The sequence below is a fragment of the Stegostoma tigrinum genome, chromosome 9 (genome assembly GCF_030684315.1).
Source record: "Stegostoma tigrinum isolate sSteTig4 chromosome 9, sSteTig4.hap1, whole genome shotgun sequence".
Lineage (NCBI taxonomy): Eukaryota > Metazoa > Chordata > Chondrichthyes > Orectolobiformes > Stegostomatidae > Stegostoma > Stegostoma tigrinum.
In genome coordinates, this window is record NC_081362.1 from 17,538,834 (window position 1) to 17,551,206 (window position 12,373).

At 39.1% G+C, this 12,373-nt stretch overlaps 1 protein-coding gene across 1 annotated transcript in view; it reads right to left on the reverse strand.

Moving 5' to 3' along the window:
- Window positions 1-211: 211 nt before the first annotated feature.
- Window positions 212-12,373, reverse strand: part of usta (uronyl 2-sulfotransferase a) — a 73,543-nt gene continuing 61,381 nt past the window's right edge. Inside the window, exon 8 of the mRNA XM_048535449.2 lies at window positions 212-1,003. Coding sequence (XP_048391406.1) covers window positions 738-1,003 — 266 coding nt within the window. The 3' untranslated portion in view covers window positions 212-737. The remainder of the gene's footprint in view (window positions 1,004-12,373) is intronic.

Genomic DNA, 12,373 nt, shown 5'->3' on the forward strand with positions numbered 1-12,373 from the left:
AACTTCATCAGCATTTCCGGTTCATCACCCTATCGCCAATTTTGAGAAAGTGATTGGGTAGTACCTTCTTGATTTGCTACAGTCTATGCCATGTAGATGCTGTGTGATTCTATGAAAATATATCCACTTAGGCCTAAAATTGTCATCTGAACATGTTTTCAATTAGGTAAGTGAGAAAGAAAGAAAGAAAGAAAATGTAACAGACATGATCTTGGATTACATCTGATATGCTTTAAAATTGTTTATTCTCTGACAAATCAGAATGAATACAGTGCTGCAAACACTACAAAATCCACTGCCTTAAATCCCCAGTCCAATTTTATTTCTTTGGATGGTGTCTCCCATTTGAAGATGCAGCATTTTAGGAAAATGAGCTAGTATCTAACTTGATTAGTACTTTTCTCAGACTGATATAATGCATTACCCTCTTTACATTTTTTTAAACAAGTAACTAAATAAATCATTCATTGAACATATATTTTAAAATGCAGATAATAGTTGGAAGTGTCTCACCTGCTGGTACAGCAGTTGGTAAAGAAACATTAGAAATTAAAAAAAAATAAAAATCATGCAATAGCATGAAAAGTGTAAGTTACAAACAGCTGCCTTGCAAAGATTGATTGCAATTGTGAATGTGTTAATCTAATCTCAAGAACACCGCAGTATCTCCTGACCAAATTGCAGTTCCTTGTGAATGCAAAGAACACATTTAAGTCCCCAAAAGTGGCTCGCTGTTATCATCGATAAATATCTTTTAACCATGCGTTGTCATCATCATGGCCGGGCCCAGGACTTTCCATCTGAGATGCAATCTCATACTGTTTATTTGGAGCACTAGCCTGAGTCTTCAGGCCAAACTTCCGTTTCAATAAATGGAACTGATCCTTGACGTAGTTATAAAAGTTGTATTCGTATCGCATTCGTTGATATAGCACCTTTAGCGCTTCTAGGGAGGGAACCTGTTTCTTCACAGTGTTCGTCCCATTTCCAAGTTTTTTATACGCTGTAAAGGAAGAAAAACATTGAATTCTTAGAACGTCTGACAATGTGTTGTACATAAGAGAATGATGACAACAAATTATTTCACAAATATTTATGAATGTTCCCAGTGAAAATGTTGATACAGCAAATTTTGATTTAACGAGCACCTTATGAACCGTCACTCAATAAATTTGCAAAAATTATGTACCTCAAATACCATATGTTTACTGTGTTTTTTTGTGATCTCCTTGACATCTGTGTAATCAGTTGAGACAGCAATTGAAAAGGGGTCTCTGCTGCTAAGTTTTATTTAAGCCAAAGTTGCATTATTATTGAAGTCATTTGTAGTGTAAATAAATTCTAAATGATGTGTATACCGTCTGCATTATATTTCTATTCCTTAGTACGTGTGTGTTTTTACATCGATTATGTGGACGTCTTGATCAACCAGAATATTTCATCAATTGGTACACTTCTGGTTCCATGGGTGCCAGTTAATAAAAAGTTTGCTGTGTTGAAGTTTTGTGATTAAAAATCTGACTAAACCACAATAGTGATCAAATCAAAAGATAGGAAAAGCATTGGTTAGTGTTTTAGTGAAAATCCTTTATTTTTAATCCACTTTCTTTGTACTGAGCAAGTCAGTAATCTATGACTGACAACATTTACGGAAGAGATAATTGCAAGAATTGTTAAGTCGCAACATTAAGGCCACTCAGGACAGTTCAGTTATCACTGAAGAAAAGTTCAAAGGTTACATGCAGTGAGTAGAAAAAGGAAAAAGACAGCCAGAGAGATGTCAACACCACCTGAACAGCACTGCAGTTGCTGTATTGCTGGGAAGTAAACTCAAGTACACAGATTCTGTGCAGGGGACTCAGTGAGGAGTCAAGAGCAATTGAATAAAGCTGTACTGTTAACACTTAGATAGAAGTTCTAGCAATTAGTAGATAGCTAAGCATTGGAATCAGGACTCAATTGTAGTCCTGAAGAGCTGAGAAAGTGGAAAGGCTCTGAAGAAGCCTGCATGCATTAAGACTTCAATGCAGTTGAAAGAGTAGGGGTTGAAAAGCTCAAAAGCAGTATTTCTTTTATCTAACAGAGCATGATTGGAGCTCAGGGAAACATGCAGGGACATGGCTGGCTAGGTGCAGCTAGCTGTCAGTGACAAGCTGGTATTATGCTTATGAATGACTAATGGAGGGCAGTTTTGGAGTCCTGGGAGGTATAGACCCAGGAAAGGAGGGTGATCAACCAGAACAGGAGCAGTTGTTGTGGAAGTCCATGATGGAGCAGCTCTTGAGGGTGGGTTTCAAAGCCAGAGTAGCAAAAATGAAGAATTGCGATCCATTGTGAAGTTGAATGAAATTTGATGATCTACTGAGAAATTCACGGACCTGTTTTGATCGCATATTCCATACGGAGTGCGCTATGGAATGTTTTATCCCAGTAAATTACCCCATGAACAACATGTTAATTTGTAGTGATATATTATAATGTGCACATATACTATAGGTTATATTACTTTTCCAATGTTGTACAGTAAAGTTTACTATAGCTTGTTCAAAACTGAAATCTTGTGGCTTTATTTCATTAGCTAAGTACCATAGTCTCTCTCTTTGTCTACTTCAAAAATAACAGTTATGGTTCTTTGATCAGGGTAAATTTGACAGTCTGGTTGGGAATTGTGAAAGATGAGTCAGAATCGAAGTAGAAATAGGCAATGTTACAGAAGTTCAAATTACTAGTCTTTGCCTTGGAAATTCAACTTATGGTTAAAAGATACACAAAGTTTGCTGTATCAGTGATCAGATAAGGGAACGGAGTCAGTGGCAAGGGTACATAGCTAATGGTGGGAATTAAAGGCAGCAGATTTGGTCTTCCTGATGTTTACGTGGAGAAAAATGTGAATCCTCAAAAGAGTGAATCTTGAAATAAGCAGCCAGATAGCACAGAACCAATGTATATAGTTGAGCGGTATAGCTGGGGGTATTGTCACTGTACACATGAAAACTAACCCTGGGTCTTCATATTGGCCATTAAGGAATAAATTCAAAATGAGCGTCTCACAGAATAGGTAGTGGACTACTAATCTGGAAGTTTAAACATGAAATCCAGGATTCCATTTTAGTAGGTGAAAACTTGAATTTAGCTGATTAATCAATCCTAGGAAGTAAAAGACTATGAAGCTACAGGATTATTGAAAGAAAACACAGTTGATTCAATATGGACCTTTAGGGATAGAAACCTGCTGCCCATAGCAGGTTCTGGCCAATGCCTAACTCCAGCAATGTGATTGACCTGCCTCTGAAATGGCCCAGCAGGCTAAGTAAGATGTTCGAAACTACGAATTGCTGATAAATAATATCAAGAATAAAGTCACTTGGACCCTCAGTATCTATCATTGGCATCAGAACTAAACATTACAAAAGTACATTCAACCTAGTCAAAACTTTAAAGTTCTTCAGACAGCTGTACCACAGACTAATCAAGCAACAGACTGACAGTCATAGCCACTTTCTAGGTTACAGACAATAAAGTATGCCTCCCTTACAGGAATACCCATAGGTGTTAAACTGTTCTTTTTTCCCCACACAATTGCTGTAACTTTATTGGTATATTAGTATCATCACTATTAAGACTTATCGATTTTATGAGCTCTTGGGACAAGGCTGGACAGTTCTATGCAGTTCTGGTATAACTGGGTCAGGAGGTGTCAAGTATTGCTCAGACCACCCACTGTACAGGTGAAACAGAACATGAATCCAATAAATAGTCTGCTACTGCATCAAGGCAGTATATTGAAAAGCAAGTCAACAAGTTATTTTATTCATTTAGTAGGAATTAAAATTCATGCATGACAGCTTAGAAAATGTCAATTTTGAAACATCTCCAGTTTTCAGATGGCTGTATTTGAGACAGAGTAGCTATACTCATCAACTGTATCTCATACGTTTCAGTCAATGTCCCAGTCTCCTCCATTACTATTCCTGGACACACCTTGCCCACTAGGCATCGCTACAGTCAAGAAGGGGATGGCTTTGAGTATTCTCAATGTTCATTCCAGACCACGTGAGATCTCAAGGCCTCAAGGATAACACTAGGAAGGAAACCTGCTGCTGGTTACCAACAAATGTCTTCTCCCAGCTGATGAATCTATACTCCTCCATGTTGAATATCCCACAGAAGAAATACTGAGCGCACTCTGGATGTGGGCACTTGGATATCTATCACAAAGTGCCTCAGTAATAGCACTACTGACTAAGTTGGCCACATCCGGAAGTCAGAGAACCACTGGGAAAAACGTTGATGGCTGTACTGGTACATATGACTGACGCATTCCTTTTGAAGACAAGATTTGATATTTTCAATGGAGCTCATCCTTGTGTTCAGATATCACCTTGTTGAACAGGACAGATTTAGAACAGAGCTAGCAGCTGGAATCTACATACATAGGTTTTGGATTAAAAAGCAGCAACAAAACTTTATCCTTCTGAATCTGTGACCTAGTGGTCCTACATATCTCCCTCTCTTTGAATACCACCAAGAAAGTGGGGAGAGCAGAAAACCGTTGCCAGGATCAGCATCTGGAATAATTGAAAATGAAATGCCACTCTAGTGAAGCTACAAAGTAGTACTACACCACCCAACCAAATGAACTAAACCATCCCATAAACAACAGATCAGGTCAAAACTGTACAGTCCTATTACAGCAGTGAACATTTAAACAACTAGTGGAAAGAGACCTCCTAAACATCTCCATCCTCAATAATAGCACAGGCCTATACACAATTCAAAAGTCAAGGCAGAGGCATTTACGACTGATTTCAAATGGAAGAGCCAAATGGATGATTCAGCTTGGTGTCTTCCCGAAGTTCCTGGCATTACTGGTGGTAGCCTTCAGCTAAGTCAGTTCACTCCATGTGATAAGCAAACTGCTGAATGTATCTGAAAGTACAGTGGAAGATGAAGGGCTCAGATAATGTTCCAGCTTTAGTGAACTGCTCCAGAATAGCAAGTTCTCTTGTAAAGCTTTTCCAACCATAAACAATAGCATCCAAACACCAAAATGAAAAACTGTGAGGGATGTCATATCCACAAAAAGCAAGGCAAATCTTATCTGACCAAATACTGCTCCACCACTTACTATCAATTAGCAGCAAAATGGTGGAAGGGGTAGTTGATATTTCTATCAAGGGGTAGCTACCCACTGATGTTCAGTTTGACTTCAGGCTTGATATTTTATTATAGCACTGTTCCAAACTTGGTGAAAGTTGAATTCCGGAGGTGAGGTGCAAGTGACTGGCCCAGACATCAATATAGCATTTGACTGAATTTAGCACTGTAGAGACTGAGTAAAATGGAAATCAATAGAAATCGGGGGGGGGGAAAACTCAGGCTCCTATAACATAATAGTTGTGTTCTTGTGTGACCTTGCACTATAGAAATTCGTGTTATAGGAAAATCATTATACTGTACAACAGAAAGTTTGCATTATCCAAACAATGTCCACTGTTCATCAATCTTGTTACAGCCAATTCACATTAACGAAAACGTAATGTAGCAGAAATAGCTGCAAAGGAAGATGGCTGAGTGTTGGTGGAGATCAAACCTTTTAACAGTGGGACTGTTCTTTCATTATAAAGTCAGAAGGGGAATGTTTACACATTATTGCTCCATTTGGAGGACCTCAGATAACAAATTAATTCAACCCCACAAACAAGAAGAACTCGACAACATCCAAAACCTGGGTTGTTAACTGGTACCTGTACCAGGTGCTAGTAACAGTCATCTCCAATAAAATTCCCATTTGTGTCCAATGGCAATACCATCATTTGATATCCCACCATCAATATTCTGATAATCACAAACTGGAAGTTAAATATAAAAGGGAGTGCTGGATGTTGGAGTACTCTTTCTGCAGTGTATCCTCCAGATTCCACAAAATTTTTCTGCTACCAACAAATCATAAGTCATGAATGGGATAGAATACACTCTATATGCATTGATGATTGCTACTCCAACACTCAAAAGGTTCAACTGGCACCTTATCTACTACATTAAAATTTCAATCCCTTCACAATCGGCACACAGATGCACAGCTGCAACTCAGTAAGGTTTCTTTGATAGCAATTCTAAATATGCATTCTCTTTTTGACCTTGCAGGACAGAGGCAGCAGATACAAGGGGTACACCAAAATGCCAGGTCACATACTGATTTAAAAATGTATCATTGCTGCCTCATTATCACTGGGTTAAAATCCCAGATCTCCTGATCTAACGGCACTGTGGGAGGGCCTTTTCCAACCAAGAGTATGAGGGCTCTGAGATAATGGGAACTGCAGATGCTGGAGAATCCGAGATAACAAAGTGTGGAGCTGGATGAACACAGCAGGCCAAGCAGCATCTTAGGAGCACAAAAGCCGACGTTTCAGGCCTAGACCCTTCATCAGAAAAGCCAATGAAGGGTCTAGGCCTGAAACGTCAGCTTTTGTGCTCCTAAGATGCTGCTCGGTCTGCTGTGTTCATCCAGCTCCACACTTTGTTATCTTAGTATGATGGCTCAAATAGATTACCAGTAAACCTACATTCTGAGAATGAATAAAAAGGGCTATAAAACTCTCTAGATTATTACAGAAATCCTTTGGCTTTAACTGGATTTGTAACGTGCATGTCGGGATGGACCGATCTACAAGTTGAACAATGGATCATAAGAAGATGGTGTTAAAAGCTGCAGAGAGGAAAAGGATAATGTTTTGGTTTGAAATGTTTTGGCACTGTGGAGAATGGAAATTTGATGGAAGGAATTCAAAACTGGGAATTGCAGAAATGATGTGTATGGTCGTGGGATGTCATGAGTTTAAAGACTTTGGGAGAAGAAGGGGAGGCAGGAGATGGAGCACTAGTTTGTAGGAACACAGGAGTCTAAGGCAGCTTTTACTGCAAGAGTGATAATGGCATGTTAAAAAGTGTGGGACACAATACCAAGGAGAGACCCACATACAATATCAGCTTGCAGAGGGTTGAGGAAAGGACGTTGATCAGTTAGTTAGTTATTTGCACTGGTACCAAGCAAGTAATAGGGCACATTGACAAAATGTGGTCAAAGAGTATATGTGGGGAGCTGAAATCAACAGTAATGACGGAGAGGTTTAACTTGGACAAGTGATAGGGATTCTGAATAGACAATTGTGTGGATTGTTGTTTTTTGGGAAAAAAAAACCAATGATATCCTTCTAGTTGATGATCAGGTTAGATGGTAAGAGAAAGGAGGTTGATAAGGTGGTTGGCAGCAAAGAAAGACAGGCTATCTGGAATGATCCTAGACTTGTGGAGTCATTAGATGACGGTAAAGCATGGAGAAGTTTCAGATGGGGTTGTCACCTAGGAGGTAATGAGATAAGAGGGAGGTCATTGAAAAAACTGAAACTTGACTTGGTAAAAGGGCCACTGCAACAGTCCAAGTGGGACAAATAGTAAAAAGTACAGAGAGTTGAGGGTACTACAGGAAGGAGCCAGTTGTGAACCAACTTTCAAACAAATCCCAGGAGGTTGACAAACAAATCCGTGATCAAATACTTATATTTATGTAGCACCTTTAACATAATGATATTTAATGGATGTTGTGCAGATCAAACAAAAACAGGCAGTGCCATACAACGGTACAAGTAAGCAAAAGCTTGATCAAGGAGCACTTTAACAAATAAAAAAGAGGTTTAGGGAAGAACTTAAAGTTTGTGGTCAGTAGTCGGGCAATGAAAATAATGGGTGCAGAAGAAGCCAAAACTGCATGCACTTAGTTCTGTAGGAAAGTAAGAAGTTAGGGAGAGACAAGGTCATAGAAGGATCTGAATATCAGGTGAAGATCATAGCAACACTATGGGTAAGAAACAACATACCATCATAGAAACAGACTGCAACATGAGATAATGTGTCACAGTGGCAAATAAAGGGAGGGATAACGGAGAAAGCAAATAAAGAATGACGTGCAAAAGAAAGCAGTCATAAGGGGGAGAAAAACAATATAGCAGAAGGCAGCACTAAAGAATGATCCAGTAGCAAAGGTGAAAGAATTAACTATTCAAAAGCTCCAGCTGGTATACAGAGAGAAAAAAAACGAGTAAAAGGCCAGGAGGATAAAAGATTTCCAAAAAATGTGCACAGCTGAACTTTATTAATCAGCATGTTTCCAGTTCACAAAGGAAGAATACAATGGCCAGACTCTTTCTAGGAAACTAAAAGGATAAGTAGAGTATTTCATTTGTATAAAACTTAAATATTAGTGATAATATAATTAGGACCGGGAAGAAAAATGAAAGCCGAAAATACCCAATTTGAAGAGAACTAACTTCAATGATTAAGAGATACAACACAACTCACTGGAACAAAAAGTATAAATGAGCAATGCCATGTCTGCACTTCAGTGAAAAATGTGTACAAACCAAGCATACTCATATAAAGGGAAAAGAATGAGAACTAGAGCTCCCTGGGTAACAAAGGAAAATTGCAGTTAAAAATTGACAATGTTTTTTGACAAATGTCAGCAATAGAGAAGAACCAAGGATACTGGGAAAAAGATATATGAAGGACAAAAAGAGGTACTGAGAAAATAGTAATCAATACCATAAAAGAAAACCTGTTTTGTAAATGTAATAAAAGTCAAAGAGAAGGTGGGACTGAAAGAGGAAATCATCTTGTGAAGGCAGATAATGACTAAATGAGTATTTTGCATCTGTCTGCACAAAAGAAGATGAACAAGTTAATGTTGCCGTAAAGGAAGAGAGAATGGAGCTATTGCATGGGATAAAAATAGAAAGGAGGTATTAAGTAGGTTAGCATCATTTAGTTAATAATTCAACTGGTCCATGTGGAACGCATTCTAGGTTGCCAAGTGTAACTATGGCAGATATAATAAAAGCTCTGATTACAATCTTTCAATCCACCTTGAAATAAAAATTATTTTTCACACAGGCCTGTTATAACTGGAATATATGTCTTGAAAGGTTGTTAGAATCAAACTTCTTAAGAACTTTCGAAAGGCAACTGGACTTTCCAACAGGCAACTCCCTCTTCGGTTATTTGCAAAAAGTTGGAGTGTGGGACTCAATTGGACAGTTCCCTCAAAAATACTGACAAGTGAAATGGGCCAAATAGGTTCCTGCTCTGTACGATTCTATGATTCCAACCTATGTATAACATGAATGGGTCATAGAACAAAGTCGCTGGAAAGACTTAGCAGGTCTGGCAGCATCTGTGAAGGAAAAAACAGAGTTAACGTTTCAGGTCTGGTGACCCTTCCTCAGAACTCAAGGTCCCAAAATGTTAACTCTGTTTTATTCCTCACAGATGTGGCGAGACCTGCTGGGCTTTTCCAGCAACTTTGTTTTTGTCCCCGATTTATAAGAGCCGCAGTTCTTTCAGTTTTTATGAATGGGTCATACATTAAGCTAAAGGTGCTGCAAGTGAATATACAGAGGAATTCAAATACAGAGGAAACTATCAAGTTATTCACTTCAATGTGTCTTGAAAGTTATTTCTTTCTTCTTTACTGTGAATGTACACATTAAATAGCAGTGAAAAAAGAAATTCACGACAATGTTAGGTAGTCCAATTAATTTTCCCAGTTCTCATTAAGAATTTAACAGTCAGCTTCAGATTAAAAACCTTTTGAGCCAATTTGCAACCTGCATTATTCTATTTTCTTCAAGAAGCTATTGGCAGCTGTCTCTTTAGCAGGGCAATGCCCCAAGGTGTGACAATCCCTTCCTAAACCCATTCACCATACTCTCCTCAGTCATAGTTTAGTACGCCTGTCCTAATGTCTCCATCTTTGGCTCAAAGACAATTTTTGCTTAATTTACCGACTTTGTTGCATTTTATTGTCAAGGATTGGCAAGTTGGTCATCCAGAGATACGTAATAATTTTTAAAAATTCATGCGAATTACAGCACAAGGTGATTTAGTTCATCGCGCTTACATTTTGTTTTGACTTTTCGAATGAAACTGTCTACATTTCTTCTTTATATTTCCCTTTATATCCAGTTCCCTTAATGTCCTAGTATTATTCCATGTTCTAAAAGGCTGCTTATATTTTCACCCTTTTTTCTAGTACAAGTCCATGTCGCCTTGTTACTGATCCAATGAAAAATCGCTATTTATTTCACAATATTCTATAATTTTGAAAATCTCTGCACCACTCAAATATGAACCATAAGTTTTAATGATGCATTCTCTGTTCCAGTGATGTATTGGCTAATAATAGTGATCTGTACATTGTTGTAGGTCTCTGCTGCAGCTATCTAAGCATTCTCGGCAAACTGGGCTATGTTATAGCTGTGTTGTTCCAACTGTCTGTTGTGGACAATTATTGTGGGGATTAATGTGCTCTATTACAGATCTCTGTTCAAGTGATCTGTGGGCTCGTTTTCCAGAAAAATGCAAACTCCACTGTCGGATTTTGTTCTTACTTGCTCCCTCATAGCGATTGGTATATTCTAGCATAGTGATCTTGGTGATCTGTTATAGTGTTCTGCTCCATTATGGTGTCTCCCATTACTTTATATTGTGGACACTAAACAAAAAAACATATGGAGACCTGAAGGGCAAGGACATGGTTATTTTGAGAGCTACTGGCAGTTTTAATGTTTTGTTAATGGCTTTCTGCAGGTTTTTCTCAAGCAAACAGTGTTTGTAATTGTATTTCTGTCTAAACCTGGGTTTGTAGAGAAAGGGTGCAGCCACTGTCTGGCGGTTATACTTAGGTACAATAGATAACATAATAACTGATGCAGACAGTTTGCTTTTGGTGTCAGTTGATATCTGTAGCAAACCTTCTGCCCTGAGGCCATGAAATCAAATTACAGGGGGGCACTGAAAGCTGCCCCTTTGAATGTTCAAACTGTTGTATTTGTTTTCTGTTGCTAATATGCCTGAATTCTAACGTCTGTTTATTATGGTGGAATTCGTATTGTGTGAAGGCAGCAATGGCCATCCTTAATGAGAAGTAATGTCCCAGTTAGCATACAAATATGGTATGTGTACATGCACCAAAATGCAGGTCATTACAATTTCAATGATTGAAAGTTATTTGGACTAGTGCTGGACTGTCATTACACTGACAGCAAGATTTAGACACATTTCTCAATTCCATTCTTTCATTAAGTCCTTTTCCTGTGCAGTCATTTTATTTATAATATTTGGAAGATCCCACATTTAATAAACACACAAACAGAACACACTGCTCAAGAACCTGCTAGTTGCAAAGGGCAACTTGCTGGGGCACAGAAAACAACATATTGATCCTATGGAGATGGCACTTCAATGGTCCCACTATCTGAAGACCAACTTTACCACCACTTCTAGTATTTTTGTCTTTGAGTAAGAACATAGAACATAGGACAATACAGCACAGAACAGGCCCTTCGGCCTTTGATGTTGCGCCAGCCTGTGAACTAATCTAAGCCCCTCCCCCTACACTAACCCATCATTTTCCATAAGCTTATCCACGACTGTTTAAATGCCCCTAATGTGGCTGAGTTAATTACATTGGCAGGCGGGGCATTCCACGCCCTCACCACTCTCTGAGTAAAGAACCTGCCTCTGACATCTGTCTTAAATCTATCACCCCTCAATTTGTAGCTATGTCCCCTTGTACAAGCTGAAGTCATCACCCTTGGAAAAAGACTCTCACTGTCCACTCTATCTAATCCTCTGATCATCTTGTCTGTCTCTATTAAATCCTCTCTTAGCCTCCTTCTCTCCAATGAAAATAGACCCAAGTCCCTCAGCCTTTCTTCACAGGGCCTGCGCTCCAGACCAGGCAACATCCTGGTACATCTCCTTTGCACCTTTTCCAATGCTTCCACATCCTTCCTGTAATGGGGCGACCTGAACTGCACACAATATTCCAAATGAGGCCGCACTGGCGTTTTGTACAGTTGCAGCATGACATCACGGCTCTGGAACTCAATCCCTCTACCAATAAAACCTAACAAACCGTCAGTGTTCTTAACAGCACTATCAACCTGGGTGGCAACTTTCCGGGATCTATGTACATGGACACCAATATCCCTCTGGACATCCACACTGCCAAGAATCTTTCATTGACCCGGAATTCTGCCTTCCTATTATTCCTCCCAAAGTGAAACACCTCACATTCATCGGTATTAAACTCCATTTGCCACCTTTCAGCCCAATTCTGCAGTTTATCCAAGTCTCCCTGCAACCTGCAACATTCTTCCACACTGTCCACCACTCCACCGACTTTAGTGTTATCTGCAAACTTACTAACCCATCCACTTATGCTTGCGTCCAAGTCATTTATAAAAATGACAAACAGCAGTGGTCCCAAAACAGATTCCTGAGGCACACCACTAGTGTCCCGACTCCAGGC